At 30.5% G+C, this 19,834-nt stretch overlaps 1 protein-coding gene across 1 annotated transcript; it reads right to left on the bottom strand.

The window, feature by feature from the left end:
- Window positions 1-3,907: 3,907 nt before the first annotated feature.
- Window positions 3,908-15,834, bottom strand: LOC139513009 (uncharacterized). The gene is made up of 13 exons (XM_071301064.1): window positions 15,735-15,834; window positions 14,992-15,163; window positions 14,429-14,484; window positions 13,467-13,521; window positions 12,407-12,525; window positions 11,918-12,079; window positions 11,249-11,396; window positions 10,454-10,617; window positions 9,644-9,737; window positions 8,950-9,063; window positions 7,952-8,029; window positions 5,534-5,622; window positions 3,908-4,021 (listed from the first exon to the last, which is right to left on the bottom strand). Exons 1-12 carry the CDS (start codon window positions 15,806-15,808, stop codon window positions 5,578-5,580), a joined length of 1,281 nt encoding a protein of 426 aa, XP_071157165.1. The 5' UTR covers window positions 15,809-15,834; the 3' UTR covers window positions 3,908-4,021; window positions 5,534-5,577.
- Window positions 15,835-19,834: the final 4,000 nt, after the last annotated feature.

Raw genomic sequence — 19,834 nt, 5'->3', positions numbered from 1 at the left:
ACTGTTTCAGTACTGATATTGTCAGTACTGTTATTTTCAGTACTGATTTTTTCAGTAAAGTTTAAGTACTGTTTCAGTACTTATTTTTCAGTACTGTTTCAATACTGTTTTAGTACTGATTTTGTCAGTAATGTTTAAGTACTGTATTAGGACGGAATTGGGGACCAACTTTGTTTTTACTGTTCCAGTACTGATTTATTTAGTTATGATCAGTACTTTTAGTTAAGATATATATATACACATATTTGTATATATTTCTGTTTTATTGTATCAATCTGATTTATCATAACTGTTCATGTACTGCATACATTTCAGTACACGCATTAATAGATCACTGTGTTATTTACAATGTTATTTTTCCTAACCAAATGTTAATGTTTTAATGCTTAATCGATGCTCAATGAAAACCCAATAAAGTATATAATTATGTTTTAATAGCAAGATATTGCTGGTCTTGAGTTTTACTGTACATTTGGGTTGGTAATTTTTTGTCTCTTTGACATATTGTATGTTTCCATCCTTTATGAATGTTGTTATTCATTCTAATTTTTTTTGTGCTGTTTTTTTTTATATCTGATTTTGCTTTGCTTCAGCAGCTATTTAAGTAATTTTCTTGTATATATGTTTTTCGGCTTTATGCCTCACTTACATTATATTTGATAATATTATTAATTCGTATATTTTAACAAATTTGATTCGTCAAGGGATAGTCACATGTTAAACTATATTTTCGAAGGTAGAGAAAAAACGGCGGATAGCAAAATGCATATTGACCGGCAAAAAGCATATTGCACGGATATTTTTAGAATATCTAAAAACCGATATACTTTGTGACGTCATGCTGAGACTACTATAACTGTTAAAGTAGTCTCAACGTCATGTAATGAATTTCAGGATATTGTTTAACGTTTTGAAACAAATGTTATCTGTGATCGATTATTTGACGAAAACAAGTCTTCAAATACATAAGATGTCCAAAAAAAAAATGAAATAACAGCTAATATGTTGTTATTGTCAAGGAGACAATGTAATATCTATAAAGTTCCAACAAACCTAAATGACGATTTTGATACAAACATGGTAGGAAATTAATAATATAACAAATATAGCCTTTGTATGAGGTCAATACAGGATATATCGACCCAAAGAAGTATATCGACCTCGGACTTCGTCCTCAGTCAATATACTTTTTTCAGGTCAATATATCCCTGTATCGACCTCATACAAAGGCTATATTTGTATAATACCATATTATCTGTGTCCTGCTTAGGTAAAGTCAAAACATAATTACCAAGACTTGAAAATTACAAATGTATAATTATATTGCTTTCAAATAGACTTTAGTGTGGATGTATTGTTATCCATTGGCAAGTTAAGTGCATGATTGGGACAAGAATAAAAACAACTACTCATTTTGTACTACACTGATTAAATATGCACTAACGAGCTAACTGTTTAACATGCCATCACAACAAGAAGTGAATCCGCAGGTGACGTGGTACCTAACCTGAACAGGTAACTTAAGACTGGGACTGTTTTTCTCTATCATGATGTGTTGTGTGAGGGAATAATTAGCATAAAACCACTATTCCAGTCTTAAATTTGAATTCTGTGGTTTTAATAATACTATTTTTTGCCAATACTGATTATTTCATAACAAAAAATAACATAATGCCAGCCTCATTTATATGCTCATTTGTAAGATTTTTAATGATAAAACCATGTACAGATTTCCTTTTTTCTATATAAACATTTACCAAGTTGCAATTCTTTTCACTTGTAATTTGTCCAAAGCTAGCATGTATGAAGTATATATCCTGGTACATTGCATGAAGGGAACTCTTACAAATTTACAACTGCACCAATTGTTACTGAACATATTTATATGCTAGTATACATATATTATAGAAATCATATATACAATCTGTTTGTTGATTTATCACATTGAATAACAAATATTAATAATTTTTTACAAACATATGTAAAAGATGTTTAGAACTGTTGAAAATGTACACTTATTTTAGGTCATCAACTATATTATTTTTTTCAAGCAATCTGATCTAATCTGGTACAAACTTGATACAATAAGGTTAAAACCTAATCACAGTTGGTAACAACTATTATAAAGATTGTTCTTGATAATTTCTATTTATGCTTGCAAGATAAATTTGATCAACTTGGTTGCTATGTACATGTTGTATGTTTGGCTGTTTATATTACAAACACAATGTAGGCAGAGTTTAAGTCATACTAGAATTTGATTAGACAATGAAAATTAACTTCACTTCGCACATAGTTAAGTTAAAAAACATAGCAAGCAACTGTTCAAAGTTTCACTGTTCATGCATGCTTTTATAGAAAAATTGTAATGCAGCATGACCAGTAAATGCCATTCCCTCAACAATACATCAAATAAAAAAATATAAATTTCTGTAGAAACTAAGGTTAATTCAATTCTATATTCTCAACATAATGAAAATTGAACTATCATATAATAAATATTTCTTCTTATAATTTCTATACTATATGCAATGCCAAAACATGTTAAATTTATAATAAATACATGTAATGCAAATATTTTATTAAACCAGTCTTCATAGAATTGTGTCCTCAGTCAATATACCTCTTTCAGGTCAATATATCCTTGTATTGACCTCATACAAAAGCTATATTTGTATAATATTGGTAACATCTTCAATATTTGAATGAATAAGGTTACAAAAAAATAGTGACCATAACACTTTACCAAGGCTTAGATATAGGAAGATGTGGTGCGAGTGCCAATGAGACAACTCTCCATCCAAATAACAATTTATAAAATTAAACCATTATAGGTCAATGTACGACCTTCAACATGGAGACTGGTTCACACCGAACGGCTATAAAGGGCCCCAAAATTACTGGTGTAAAACCATTCAAACAGGAAATCTATGTTTAGGACAAAATCACAATTCTATTATTTAACCACCAAATTTTCTACAATTCATTCAGTTAAAAAAAAAATTTTTGCAAAGAAAGAAATTAACACTATTAAATTTTGAAGCAATTATGGAAATAATACAGACAGAACACAAATATTTATTATTGATAAATGATTCCTAGTGTCTATCAACCAAAAATATGCTATACAGAAGAAAAAGAGACAAAAATCAGCACAATTTATGGTCAAAATTCATTTTAAATCTATTTATTAAAAAAACAGAATGATCTAATTTGTGCTTGAAAACCCTTGAAATTTTTCCATCATTCCTTGTCATAATGACACAACATCCACAACTAGCACAATCATGCACAACATACACAATGCCCTGCACATCGTCAATTGCAAGAGATAATTCATCAGATGATTTACGTAGTTTATAACAATTAAATACTCTATCTTCATCATCTAATTTAACCATTCTTGAAATGTCTATCAGTGTTGTAGAAATATTCATTATTTCACCAAATTTGACCTGCAAAATATACAAACATAAATCTATATTAGATATTTTTCCCTGTAGGATTCTTCATTTTTGGAAATATTGATCTAAAACAATAGATTGTTTTTGACTTTTACATGATCTTTTCTGTTCATAAAAACTTGTCTATCGTGTGCAAGGCAAACACTAACAAATGTTGCTTTTTCATCAAATAAACCATACAAATATCAGTACAATACTAGTACAACTGTTAAGTAAGAAGATGGTTGCCAAATTAGGAGCAGTAATTGATTACTCTCTTGGAGCATTAGAAGTCACTTCATTCTGCTGTTCAGGGAATTGAATTTCTCAGCCTTTAGTGTTTTATATATAGTATGTATGGTCTTGTATTCATTGAATACAGATCTAAACAATGAAACTGCTTATTTCATTTGTTCATGATAAAAAAGTTAAAACACATAACTGTTTTCAGTGAATACTTACTTGATCATTATTGAAGTAATAAATTACATCTCCTTTTTTTAATTTTTCACCATTTTTTGTTCTTCCTCTGGATTTTTTTATCAAGCCATCATGACTTCTTTTTACAGAGCTGTGACCTAAAATGTAATACAATAACACCTGTTAAACATTTATTATTAATAAAGTAAATTGAAACTATCATAAAGTGGCTAATAAAGGTGCGGGAATTTCTCGCTACATTGAAGACCTGTTGGTAACCTTCTGCTGTTGTTTTTTTATTTGGTCGGGTTGTTGTCTCTTTGACACATTCCCCATTTCCATTCTCAATTTTATATACTGCAGCTGTGCTTTTTGAGCAGTCAAATTGCATTGACTGTATATTTAAGAGATAACTGTATTGTATTTGAAGCTTTAAGGACGTCCATTGGTAGTTTTACTGTCGCAAATTTAGTATACCTGGCGACAATCCGAAATTCAAAATGTCGGCTTCCCTAGTTACAGACAAGGAGATAGAGAATTTTACGCTTGCTGTCATCCAATCAGAACAATTGTTACAAAATAATTGCATTAGAATTATATGTCATATACAACTCGTCTAAACATCAACCCAACAATGTTAGATATTTATATGTCATATACAGTCACTGACCATATATCACCTTGTTTATGAAGTTGACAATGGGTTTCCGTAGAGTTTTATTTATGACGTCAATAAAACATACAGGTTCGTGCAAATTTTACGTCCCACCGCTTCAAATTAGAAAATGATGTTTTTACCCTAAATATTCCATTTAGAACATTTTTAAGAGTTGCAGTATATAAAGAATAACCATACATTGTCTCGAAATATCAATGCTATTTGTACTCGGCTCGAAACAGGTAGAAATGCTCGGTACAGCCTTGCTTTCTAACTGTTTCTAAGCCTCATACAAATAACATTGATATTTCGATACAATGTATGGTTATTCTATATATATCTTGATTTTTGTTGAGCCTGTGACTTTCTGCCTGCCTGGCATGGTTCATCTGACTTTGACCTCATTTTTATGGTTCATTTGTCACTGTTTTATTTTCTTGCTAAATATTAAGTTTAAGTAACAGAACTTTGTAATAAAGCTTTATATTTAGGACTATCAACCTATTTTCAATGATTAGTAAAGAAGGCGAGACATTTTGGCATGTGCACTCTTGTTTAAACTATATTTAACAGATATATCATGTTAAGAAGGGGTATTTGCGAAAAATACCAGTGGAGAATGTATAATTTCACGAGCTGTAAGTCGACGGCAGAGAGGGTAAGAAAGGCATATATCCGTTTGACAAATACCACAGCCGCATTAAAAAATGAATGATATTCATTTGATCACAGTAAATTGGTGAAAAATACTCTAGCTATCAACCAATCAAAATCCATGATTCTTACATAAGGTGTAATTAATCATAAAATTGTTAAAAGTAAATAAAAGATTTGTAAAGCAAACCCACTAAAAGAGTTAGTTGATAAAAGTCAGATGTTTAAATTGCCAACTCCCTTTTAAAGGTATGTTGTTTTCTCCAAGCACTTAAGCTTTATTCACCAACCAAACCTAACCAATACTATGTTGAATACTTTTATATCAATTTTTAACATAACAACATGATATCCATACCATCATTATTTTCAGTTTGGTTTCCAAACACAAAACTCTGAATTCTACTGTGGCATATTTCCTCGACTGTTTGTCTTGCTGGACTGACTCTGCAATTAATATTAAATGTATTAATTTTGAAAGTAATATATTTCTGATAAAATCTGAAATAGAATTCAATAGTAATCATTTCAATAAAGACCACATTTGCAAATATTTAAGTGGATAATAGAGATTGAAGCATACCTTATTTAAAAAAAACAAATGATGAAGAAAATGATATACAAATCATGATTCCCTTATATGCGAATCATATAAGAATTATCAAAACATATTTCAATGATAGCTTATAAATATTTAGATATCATTTTAATTCATCTAAACCATATCATTTGACATTTATTCTGTAAAAAAATATTTGTTAGTGACACCTTTTCTTATTATCATTTTTAGTGATTTGTAAAGATTTAAGCTTTAAAAATGTATGAGGTAAAATCTAAAAAATCTAGGCTTTAAAATTTATAATCTCCTATTCATGATGCTTGATGTTACAAAAATTGCCCGAAATGATTTCCTCTGACTTTTACATGATATTTAGCATTGGCATTATTTGGAAAGCAAATTAAAATCCATAATCTTCTTTAAATTTGGTAATGACCTTTTTGAACTATTTGAAATCTTTGAAAAAAAAGAATTACCCTCTTTCTCGAGAAAATTTAATCATGTGTAAGAAATTGTGGACCTACCTTTTCCCATTAACTTTCCAGGTACCATTATCCATGATATGTCCAATTTCTTCCACATGAGTCAGTTTATAGGCTGTATCACGGTTTGGGTTGTGGTGATTGGTGATATACTGGCAGTTCTTTACTATCCCGCACCAACTTTCACCTGCCTCTAGAAAAATAATTATACATTATTGTCATAGGATTTCATGAAAGTTTACTGTGATGAAAAAGAGGAAGACAATTTTTTTTAAGACTGGCACATTGTAGAAAATGAATAAATGATATGCGGATATAGGATAGGCTTTGTCACCTGGCAACGCACATAATTCAATTTCAATCATTATTTCAGTATAATTAAATGTTCTTTCAAGAGAATTCCGTTAAAAGATGTTATCTTCTTTGGCTCAAAAGAAGGTTACATCATACTATAGGTTAACTTTATGACCTCAAACATAAACACAGGAAGTGTTCTGACTTCTTCAAGGCTTCAGAATGTAATAAAATTTGATACAAAATAATTGCATTTGAATGTCTTGTACCTGTTGTGTACTCAGTTGGAACACCATGCATCCTTATATTGTCTTCCGTATGCAAATTGTGATGCATTTTTTGTTTCCTTTTGGTCTCTGGAAACCTGTAAATCAATAACTATATTAATTGTTAACAATTACTCAATTTGATTATTACCAATTAGGCAATTAGGTTTGGCTATTTGACATTGTAAACTCTAGAATTTGCCATGGACCAGTATCAATAGCAGACTGCTTCTTTAAAATATTCTCTCCCTTTGGAAGAATTTTATAAAAAATGGAAACAGTGTCAATTTTAACAAATTTACTTATATTCATCTATTTTGGTTACCATGATTTGGAAAGATCATGTGTCATACTTAACCTGAGAACTGTGTTTCAAATTGATGCAACTACAAAATTCATCCAAAAAAAAAATGCCCCAAAAACTGAAAAATGATTCACTGACAGCAAATGATACTGAATCAAGCCAATATTTAAAGGTGTAAAGACTAATAAAAACATATCGTACATATAAAAACTAATATATGGTTTGATACCTGTAAATGTATTAATAACTCAGAAAAGGAGTTCAGATGTGATGACCACACATGCATGTGAACAAGTTGGTTTTTGTTATTTTCAATTTATATTTCGATTGAAACAAAATGTATTGATTTAGTCTTAGTTCTGATAATTTAAAAACCAACACATTTTTACTAGTATTGATGTAGTGTTATAAATTATAGAAATTTTATGTCAACTTACCTGTCAAATACCTTTTGGTTAAACGTAATTTGAATGTCTTCCAGGTGTGCAAGTTCTGACTCTTTTAATTGTCTTCTATCTAGTTGTATAATCTATAATAGATCAACAATTGAATTTGTAAAATTCTGACAGTATGCACATATAATATAAAATCTTTAAGGCTGTACTTCGGTGATCTGAGGTAAAAAAATTAAATAATCAAGAAAATAAAACTACAGATTTAAGCTGGAAGAGTACTAGTTAAGGATCAAAATAAGCTAAACATTTTGATTGGTCATGGAGCTCCTTTCAAAAATAACTGGAAAAGATTAAAGTGTCTGTATAATGATATGGTTTTTTTTTAGCTTTTTTCAAATTGTTTAATATGTCTGTTACAAAATGGTTAAATGATAATTTTTTTCCTGTGATTTTTGTGGAAAAAGTATTTTTATTACCTCTGCTAGCATACACCAAAGTTGAACTACTTCCTGCTCATATCCAGCCCTTTTCACTACAAATGGAGCAAGCTGAACCTGGCAATCAGTAAAACATATCAAAATTATAAACTGCCAAAAAAAACAACAAGAGAATATGTCCACAGTACATATACACTGATGACCCATTACCATTCAAAGTAACCTTGACCTGAAACTTTAACCTGAGAATGTTCTGATTTTACAAATCACATTTTTTTTTATTTTCAGTGAAATTAGAGTAAATTTTCGTAAGAATCTTCTCCATTACTTTTGTAATTGATTTTAAAACATTAAATATTTAATTTGACCCCTCGATAAAAATAAAATCTAAAAAAAATAACTTTCTGTCAAAAAAAAGCCATCAGATATGTAGCAGTTGACAAACACTGATTTTTACCATTGAGAAGAGTAATATTTCCTTAATGGTTATACAAGCTGATAAGAATGTTTAGATTATTTTACCGAGTTATCTCCCTGTTGTGTTAGGTACCAGCTTAAATTAACATTTATGTAATTTTGTCATTACGTTTTGAGGGACCTCAGTGGCCAATGCTATTAAAGAGGGATGAAAGATACCAAAGGGACAGTCAAACTCATAATTCTACAACAAACTGACAACGCCATGGCTAAGAATGAAAAAGACAAAAAAGACAAACACTATTAAACATGACACCTAACACTACAGGGAGATAAGTTGTTCTACTACTGTAATTACAAGCCAGTCAACACTTGATTTGAAAACCTGTATGTGCTGGTGCATTTGACTCAAACTTAAATTGACCTAAGACCTGTCAGTTTCCCAATAGAAGGTTGGTGGGGTTTTTTTTCAGGCACTCTGGCTTCCTCCAACAATAAAAGCTGACCACCACAATACAGACCAAAAGTGGCCATTGAAATGGTGTAAAACATAGACAATCTATAAATTGATATAGTCTTTTGATTGTAAATTATTTGAATGTTTCAAAAGATATACTTACAAAAGCTTTAAAATCCTTCCCTTGACTAGATCTATGGTAGCGGATAAAAGAACTTCCACATTTGTGATGAAAACCATTCCACTCAGCACTGTTAATGGCTAGTTGTATGTTTTCCTGTATGACATGCAAATTATCAAAGCAAGATAATATAGAAATATTCGATGAAATTCTAACTCTAAAAGACTAACTATTAGACTTTACTATTTATCATTAAAAAGTAGGGAGATATTTTTACTATTTAAAAAATCATGATCTTGAATGTATTAAGGGCGTTTCTTTTAGGTAAAAATTGATACATGTTAAATGAAGTTGGACATTATAAACAAAGTTGATGTTGCTTAGTCTAAAAAAAAAAATAAGACAATAAATATATTTATCAAGGGCTTTGCCTTTCACAAAATACTATAAATATAAATCTAAAATATTGTATGTCCAAAATTTATAAAAGTATCATATCTTAGTAGATAGACTGTCTAATACTATAATCATTTGATTTATAGTGGGTGAAATAATTTTTTTTTCTTTCTTTTTAGTTGTTATCTTTCTCTTTTATAACTTAAAACTCCTGTCCTGCTTTTTTTTTATTTCATCATAGCCTAGCTCCATCCTCATCCCCAACTTAAAATCAAAATCAGAATCAAAAGCTACATTTGTTGGGACATTAAAATAAAATTATTACTAGTATTTTAAATACCTTCTGTAAATCTGTGGAGCAACTGAGCATGGAGGATAGCAATATCGAAATATCACCCAAATATCGGCAGTGCAGTAAATCTGGTGGTAGATCCCTTTCAAAAAGAAATAAATTCAGTCATAATAAATTTATTCGATCAGCCAATTTCAAAAAGTTATGTCATAATTTTATTCCAAATCATGGCAAATGAATGTTTTATAATTCATAGATTATCTTTGATCATCTCAACAAGATTGATTTTCTCGCTTAAGCTGGTACAGCAAAAGTGAGAACAGCAATCAAGTTGAGATGACCAATGATAATCTGTTTATCGCTATTTTACCTATGAGGACGTCAATTTCATATCAATTTCGTTAGCAACGCCACATTGCCGACTATGTTTCTAGTGATAATTTTTTCCATCTCAAGCGAAAGGCATGATATGAAAATTATCACAAAACAAGAATGTGTCCAAAATACACGGATGCCCAACTGGCACTATCATTTTCCATGTTCAATGGACCATGAAATTGGATAAAAAATATAATTAGGCATTAAAATTAGAAAGATAATATCATAGGGAACATGTGTACTAAGTTTCAAGTTGATTGGATTTCAACTTCATCAAAAACTACCTTGACCAAATACTTTAACCTGAAGCAGGACAGACGGACGGACAGACAAACGAACAGACAGACGAACAGACGCACAGACCAGATAACATAATGCCCCTCTACTATTGTAGGTGGGGCATAAAAAGATCAAAGTAGAAATGCACAAAATAGCGATAACATAAGTTATTTCAGATTTACCCTGTACATTTTTATTTACCTATGAGGATCCCACAACTCTGCTTTATTTAGCTCATCAGCCTTTTTCTTTCTTTTGATGCCATGGATTGTAGAATGTGAGGGGTACTGATCTACCTCCTGCAATATTTCCTCAGTCTTCTCCTTTGTTCTTGGCTCACCTTTGCTCAAAAAGTTACCTCTATACTAAAATTTGAAACCATTAGAAATGACAAACAACTACAACAACAAATAATTTACTGTGGATTCATTTATTTTCGTGGGTACCAATTTTCGTGGATTAAGTAAAACTTGCATATTCGTGGATATTTAATTTCGTGGTTTTGCTGAAGTCTGCATACAAACCTATAGAAAAATTATCATTCGTTGAATATTTAATTTCGTGGTTTTACTGTGCCCACGAAATCCACGAAAATTGGTATCCAACGAATATTAATGAATCCACAGTATTAGAGTCTTGCCTCTATAAAACATTTTATATCAAACACAATATAATATTAACATATCAATTTATAAAAGTTTTTTCATACCTTTAGGTTTATGCAAACTTAAGTTATAAAATAGAAATGATAAATTCAACAATTTATATTATTCCACCCACTGCATGTTGATTTTGAAAGCGAAATCAACATTTGATTGGTTGAAACTTTCACATGTGACATCAAACACAACTTTTTATTCACTTCTGAGTATTATATTCCCCTCTAACATGTTGGGACTAAATCGTATATTTAGTTGCAGTATCATTAGGTAATGTCTGAAACATTGACAGTAATGTTATATATATTTATCATGAGCATTGTATAATATTTATCACCTTACAAAATCTGCAATTTTCCTTAGCTGCAGCACCCATACTGTGACAGAACTCTGCTGCCATTGCATTGTCCATCAACCCTATACCCAGTTGTGACGTCACAATTACTTCTTTTTTCAAATAAGAGTCATACATCACTTTCCCTTCACTATTTAAATATAAAAGAAAAAATATGAAATCTGTGTTATTAAAGATTGTTTATGCTTTGTGGAATTTCATAGAATAGAATACAAAAATTCCCTTCTTTTTTCTCACATTTTTTTTGAAAGCTGTGTAGTATTAAAACATGTTTTATTCAAGCATTTTCGAAAATATCTAATATCATAACAACAGTTAATTTAGAATGATCTCATCCAAATGACATGTGATAAGTTTCAATTGCATGTGACAACTTCATTATAAATTTCAATATGCAATCAAAGTACTGAAGTACTGATCATCGGATGACCGCAAAGTGCAGGGATATGGGTAAGCAACACTCAGGGGCTATGAGTTTTGTATCCACATGCAAAAAAACATAAATATACCAACAGATGGACGGAAGAGACCTTAAAACATAACTGCTATCAGAGATGGGGAAATTTATGTGGAAATCTGTAAATAAAAGATATACTGAGTTGGACGACTATCAATTTATATAAATATTAAATTCAGAATGAGTTAACTTACTGGTAAAGTGTGTTCAGGTCTTCTACAACTGGTGTTGCTAGAGATTTAGCATCTCCTGACGTAACACCAAGAAAATGATGCGAATTCTTTGCCATTTTCTCTTTAGCAGGAATACCAGCTATTTGTAGAGTCCAAACATTAATTGGATTCCATTTCTTTGATCTGAAAAAAAAGTCCAAACTTGACAGTAGAAAACCTATACTGTAATGCCATTATTAATGGTACAGATTTTTTCATGTAAAGTGGTAGGACAGTTTAAACAAGTGAAGACACAGAGCAGTGTGGATTCTTTGGACAGTACCCAGAATTCTGAAGTATTGCACAGAAATATAAACATCTAACTTAATAGCAATGATCCACTTGGTTAATCAACAATTCCAAAAAAAAAAAAATATGAAGATTTTTTTTAAAAGCCTAAATCAATGTAGAAAATGTCAAATATTTTTCCAGCCAGTTTTGAGTTAACACCAAATTTTGATAAAATTTTACCTATTTGCACTGGTATCATCGACAAATACATTTACAGGGACATTATACAGATCCATATTTTTTTCAGTAGATAATTGGATCAGATTTGTAACTCTACCATGATCATTTCCTTCATATACCTGGAAAATAAATAAACACATTAACTAAAAGACTCTTATAACGAACAAGGTTTAAGCCCTTGTGTAAGGTGAGCAAAAATTGATGTACTCATCTAATTTTATTGTATATGTGAAGGTATCACTAATGCATCAACTCTGTAAAATCAGCTAAACATTTTAATCAAGTTGAATTGTTAAGGAAATATTTTAAGCTTCTTAATGATTAAATTTGGTGTTTGTTGTAATGTTAACCTGCAAATTATAAGAATTACTAGTGCCAGTCTTTAAAAGATCAGACAGTATGTTTGAATAAAAACTCAAAATCTCTAACGATAAGTTTTGGTTAGAAAGATAGCAAAGTACAGAGTTATCTCCCCTTAACTGTTTAATTCTAATGCATTTCATCAAAACATACACCTTACACCAATTCAATACACAAACTTTAATTCTAAATTGTCTGAGTTCCATCTTAAGAGAAAGAGACCAAGACACAAACACTTTAGCTTTACTGCAGAACCTTACCATCATTTCATAATCCAAATATATTGTATATAAATAGTATCTAACTATCTGAGGTATGGACTTGGCTGCTAAGATTAAATCTTACTGACTGATCTAACTGAACTTAAGACATAATTCAGGTTCAATCCTCCCCTTTCCCCAACCCCTTTAACCCTTTCCTCCATAATGACGCTTTTTTTACGCCACCCCCTTTACACCATGATGCCTTTTGATGTATATTTGAGAATATCTGACTTGAATTTCATTGATGAAATATTCATTTTCTCAATGCATTAATACTTTAAACCTGATGATTTCTTTTTTATAAAAAAATGCCTTTGCAAATCAAGTATGTGAAAAGCCCAGTTCCATGGAGGAAAGGGTTAAAACTTTCATAGGTATAGCATATAAATTCAAATGTAAGTTTTATATAAAGGACACACACTGATGTATATACTCACATTAGGTTCATTCAATAATACTAGACCAGAAGTGTTTACTGCAATAGTTGAAGAACTGTAATGAAAAAAATAAAGGTTATAAATATAAGTTTACCAAAACACTCTTAAATCAAATATCTAAAAAAAATATGAAACTAAGGGTTCTCAAGAGCTTGTGTCACACACCTGTATATATAATGGTTAACATTTGTTATTATTCTAAAGTTGAAGAGACTTCAACTTCATCATAAACAACCTGGACCAAAAACTTTAAACAAAAAAGTACTGCCTCTCCTGTCACATTTTTCAGTTTAATAAACTGTGAAATGTAGTTCAAGAACTATCTAGCATACACTAACTAAGAAATATTTCATGGAGTATATAATGTCGTGCACAACTTGCAATTTTGTACAAGTTATAACATGTACAAAAATATTGTACATGTTATAATTTGTACAATAGCAAAATACAAGTTATAACATGTACAAAATTACCTCTTACATGTTAATGAGGAATAACACAGTGTTTTGATTTATATCAATATAAAAATGAATCAAAACATAAAGGTTATTCTTGAATTATTTTTCGAATAACTTTATTATTAAAGACGTTAAGAACATTTAGTGACCCCACAGTTTAAATTCTATAAGAAGTAAGTTGTGAGCAGTGGTTGTTACAGACAAACACTCACCATATCTGTCCCAGTCAATGGGATGATTTAGGTTGACGATCAATGGCCACAGCTACACTGTTTTGAATATGCTTCTAATAGAAACATATTTTTATTTTCAAATTTTGTACAAGTTAAAACCATTTTTAAACAATATTTTGTACATGTTATAACATGTATGTGGTACTTTTGTACATGTTATAACTTGTATTTTTGCATTGTACAAATTATAACATGTACAAATATTGTGTTCACGTTATAACCTGTACAAAATCGCAACTTGTACACGACACATCAAAATAATTATACTTACTTGTCACACTGAACTGAAGCAAAAATACTCTGGCAGTCTGATGATTGATCTTCATCCTAGAAAATAATATTGAGATAATTAAAAGTAACTACAGGTATTGGAAACATAATATCATATTAACTTATACAAGTCTATGTTTTATCAAAATTCAATAAAAGAAATTGCACAAAAGCATTGTATAATGAAAAGTATAAGTGGAATAAATATGTACTGGTCAAACAGACAAATGTATAGATGAACAAACTTACACGTATCTTTCCTTCATATTTAGAGGTACATGTATAATAAAATGCATGTTAACATAAAGCAAGACTACTAAATCTTTGTAATTCTGATTAAAGGTTCATTTATAGCTGTTAACACAAAAGTGTATTTGGTAATTATATGTTAAAGATCATGAATCTTATATTAGTTGATTCACACTCGTATACATTTGTATCATGTTTTTTCAATCCTATTAATCTACATACTCGTGCCATTAACTGAGGAAATGCAAAATATTGCAAGGCATGCTGATTATCACAACATGTGAGAATTAAAGGAAAATATAAAAATAGACCAACTTTTAAAAAGAATTCATCAACTCTCCCACTTTCACCATTGACTCCATTGCGCACACGGTCACCAACATATATTCTTTGTTCTTTTGAGTTCTTGGCCATAAGAGACTTCATGTGTCTTCTCCACTTTATCCCTGTGTTCTGGTGTGACAGGAAATTTGATTCTTTTGGATACCTGTTTTAACAATGTTAAAGCAAAAGAGATTATTTCCATCTTTTGGGGGGAGATCACTGCTGCACTGTAAACAAAACTAAAAGGATTTGTCAGAGAACAAAATTTCATTGCTTTTGCAAGTCATAAAAGGGCCTAAACAGTAAATGAAGTATTCCATGATTGTGTAAAGCAACTGTAAAAAGATTCATGAATTTCATTCAAGCCATTAAACAGGATTGAGCTTTAATACATTAGACCTGTTGCAACATATTGGATGTAGATTAAGTTAGTTCAATTATCTCCCTTGAAATATTTTAGAACACAATTATTTCCCATTGTGCACATTCTCAATTGCTCATTGTAACATTATAAGTAACGTTTCATCAATACCAATCATGCCATATATGAGGAGTTGTGTTTACAAGACCAGTGGCAGTGTAGCCAAATATTACAATAATAAACTAAGAACGTTGGTAGTCTAATCATCTCCATTTAAATATTGTGTAAATATTAAACCTATTAGCCCATTGGTTAAAAAGGACTTTAATACTGTACAAGACATATGGAGGGTTTGACAGACAAACAAATATACCTTTGAATTTGTTTGGCGATTCTAACTTTTGATAGCTGCAAATTGATGATATCAGATGGCTTTATATAATACATATCTTCATCCTCAATTGTAATCTGAAAGAAATATAATAATAAGTAAATTTAACTAAATGAAAGCAACTTACTTCAATAATCAAGTAATTAACCTGTACTGAAACTGCAAACATGCACATATGTGAATCCCATACCGGTATATGGGTATCACTTTGTAAATTATACAGCTGTTTCTCAAACCACACCTCTTTTGGGGAGACTTAGAATATTCATATAAAATCAATTCTATTTACATACTGGTTCCAAGTTATGCTCCCTGTGTTCCCGCTCTGTTCTAGAATGATATTTTTTTCAAAACTTCATAGTAAAAGTTGTATAGTTTTAGCCGTAAAAGGAGTTCCTATGGGAAATTGCAGTCAATATTAACAGAAATGCAACCTATAAGATACAAATTGCTATATTTTTGTAATATGACTTTTTTTCAAATGTATTCTAGAAGTCTATTTTGATGAATGTGGTATTTGGATTTTTTTTTAAACTTAAGGATGTTCTGACCCATGAACAGATTTCCTTAGTTGTATTTGTGACGTCAAAATGTTATTAAAATTTTGTGTTCTCAATGCACCTTACTATCGTATTTGTTTTAGTTTTTTTAAACTTCTTTGATTAATTAGACTTTTGAAGACGGAACGCGTACAACATTTCAATCCTGGTATATATGATGAATGTATTTACAACCAATGGATAGATGCGACTGAAAGAGTTTTCATCCCCGATAGTGTCACCAGCCAAATGTAAACATTGCATACTCATTGATATGGTCATAATTATAAATTTATTGTTCGAAATACCGAGGATTTATACCAAAGGATAAGATTATCATATGAAAGCTATTGTTGGCAAAATGTTAAGGAACGTTGATTGCTAAATGCTCTTCGTACTTTATTTGGCCTTTTAAACATTTTCGAGCGTCACTACTGAGTCTTTTGTAGACAAGCTGCGCGTCTAGTCTTGTGTACACAATTTAAATACTGGTACCTATGATAAATTTAATTACTTCCACTTCTTTACACGCAACTACTGGTTGAGTTTGTCATCCAGAGAGTATCACAATCTAGTCAGCACTTCTGTGTTGACATAAATTATGATGTATATGGTCGATTAAATAAATAGCTCTTTTCAAAACTGTGAATTATTCAAAATAATGAGGATTTTAATATATTAATTTAACTATAATTTGCAACTCATTTAAGTTTTTTCTTCTTTAATGCTCAACTTCCTACTTTATTTTATCTTTAATCTTTTTGATTGGAGTATGACCCTTATGAAGATGTACGTCTGACGTACAACAATTCTGGTAGCTATGAAAAGTTTCTTCAGATCAATATATTCGGGACAACGTTTCAATAAAAGTAGTATACCACTGTTCAAAACTCATAAATCGATAGGAAAAAACAAAACAAATCCGGATTAAAAACTAAAACTGAGGGAAACGCATTGAATGTAAGAGGAGAACAACGACACAACATTAGAATGTAAAACACACAGAAACGAACTAAGCATTAGACAAAATCCGATGAGAATAACTAATAGATTTATGAGTTTGACTGTCCCTTTGGTATCTTTTGTCCCTCTTTTAATATAACATCAAAACTAAATGCATAAATTTGAGTTAGAAAAGTACCGTTAAACGTCTCATAGTAATGTGAATTCACACTCAAATATAAAAAGAAACAAACGACACAACTGAAACTCAACGTTAAAATGTAACTCACACACAAAACGACCTATAATATAAAAATGGCCATATTCCTGACTTGGTACAGGACATTTAAAAAACAAAATCGTACTTGAACCTGGTTTTGTGGCATGCCAAAACCTCCTGCTTTAATGGCAATGTTAAATATACCATTAAAATAACAACATAACATTACAGGACTACAATACAAATAAAAAGGAGAACAAATTTGACAGAGAAACACACGAATGATAGCTAACAAAAGGCACCAGGTTTAAAATTTAATACGCCAGAAGTGCGTTTTGTTTACACAAGACTAACTAGTGACACCCATATACAAAAGTTTGAAAGCCAAATCAAGTACAAAGTTGAACAGCACTGAGAACCTAAAGTTTAAAAGTGTGTTTAAGACATACTATGTATATACAAAAAGTAAAATCACAAAAATACTGAACTCAAAGGAAAATTCAAAAAGGAAAGTCCCCAATCAAATGGCAAAATCAAAAGTTAAAACACATCAAACGAATGGATAACAACTGTCATATTCCTGACTTTCTATGTAGAAAATGGTGGATTGAACCTGGTTTTATAGCTAGCTAAACCTCTCACCTGTATGACAGTCGCACCAAATGCCATTATATTGTCACCGATGCGTGAACACAACAAGCAGAAACAATAGGTAAAAATGTCAAAAATAGGGGTACAGCAGTCAACATTGTGTTATCATCTTAATCACTATAAAAACAATAAATGTAACGAAAAAGCAAAATAAGGCATGCATCAAAATTAACATCCTCATTTTGCTTATATTATACGATTTTATTTATCTATATTAAAAGCACCCATAAAGGATGGAAGGTTTTAAGTACTGGTGTAAAATTGCGCGTTTGAAATTTGCACAGGTATAGATAAAAAATGATTTTGTCGTTCAAAGTATGACGGCATACATAAATACAATCACGTAAAATAGATATAACAAAGAACATACTTAACAGTAAATTAAAGTAATAATAGTAAATAAAATAATAGTGTGGTTCAACGTATGACATGAAATGTTTATCACAAAAAACAGATTCAACAGTAAAAGTAATATTAATAAAAAAAAATGGTCTTTCAAAGTATGACAAGATACATTGGTACAGAGTCACGTCATAAAATAATTTTGCCGTTCAAAGTATGATGGGATAGATAAGCACAGAGTTACGTGAAATGGATATCTAAAAAAACAGACTTAACAGTAAAGGTAGTATTAATAAAGACAAATAAAAGAATAATATAACACGTTATTAAGATGATAAACAACGTCAGCACGCAAAATCTATACTTCAAGACCATCGTGTATTATTTGTGAAGTTGATACGGAATATTTATCAACAAGTTCTTGGTACCTTCCGATGAACTTTTTTAGAAAAAGAACGAGACGTTCTTTGACATACCCTTGGTTCATCAACTTTCTGCTCAGACACTGGTGACGTTTTACAAAGTCTGAGTAGGAGCTTAGCCATGGTTAAAAATGAAGAGGACAAACAAACACACAATACAATAACAAGATACCGAGAGATGATAATGCAATGTGATGGATACACAATACGTTAAAACAGACAAAGAATACGATCCAGGGACAGAATCTCTTGGATAAGTTTTAAAATTATAATATCAGGAGCCTGTGATTTAGAAATTGTATTTGGTAAATGTATGCTATAATTTTTTTGTTCAATATTTTATCATTAACCTCAGCGTTGGTTGTTTGTTTGAATTATTTCACATATTGTGATGTAGGGACCTTTTATACCTCACAATAACGGTATGAGTTATGGTAAATGTTAAAGTCATAAGGTGACCTATAATTGCTTAGGTCGTTTGTTATAGTGTTGTCTTATTCAATTCGCAAATGTACCGTTTTATGATATATGTACCAAAATGTAATACTGGAAACAAGTCACGTTTCTTCACTCATAGTAAAGTGTTATTATTGAATCATTACAGAACTATTCTTACACGATTGAAAAAAGTGTCTAAATTAGAGAGCTTTACGTATTGCATAGTCATGTCGAGATATCCTTTTCTCTTTTTTTAATGTAGAAAGAAAGTTGTCAGAACATCCCTTTCATTTCTTCAATATCTTAGAAAAATCATTAATTCTTTATTGGACATCATTGATCAACAGTTTTGAGAAAAAAAAACAGTTTTATTAGCACTGAAAGATGGACAAAAATACCAGATGAACAATTAAACTCATAAATCACCAAAAAAGGACAAACAGCTATATAATAATACACAAAACATAACTAAAAATAAAGCCTAAGCAACACGAACTCCTTAAAAAAAATACGGGTGATAACAGGGCT

The sequence above is a fragment of the Mytilus edulis genome, chromosome 2 (genome assembly GCF_963676685.1).
Source record: "Mytilus edulis chromosome 2, xbMytEdul2.2, whole genome shotgun sequence".
NCBI classification, from domain to species: Eukaryota; Metazoa; Mollusca; class Bivalvia; order Mytilida; family Mytilidae; genus Mytilus; species Mytilus edulis.
This window is presented reverse-complemented; position numbering and strand designations above follow the sequence as displayed.

Excerpts from the sequence above, each read along its gene's own strand:
- LOC139513009 (XM_071301064.1), bottom strand. The coding sequence starts at position 15,808 with ATGTATTATATAAAGCCATCTGATATCATCAATTTGCAGCTATCAAAA. Across the intron at positions 9,064-9,643 it reads GCTCCACAGATTTACAGAAG|GAAAACATACAACTAGCCAT; the intron begins GTATTTAAAATA and ends CATGTCATACAG. Across the intron at positions 8,030-8,949 it reads GGAAGGATTTTAAAGCTTTT|GTTCAGCTTGCTCCATTTGT; the intron begins GTAAGTATATCT and ends ACTGATTGCCAG.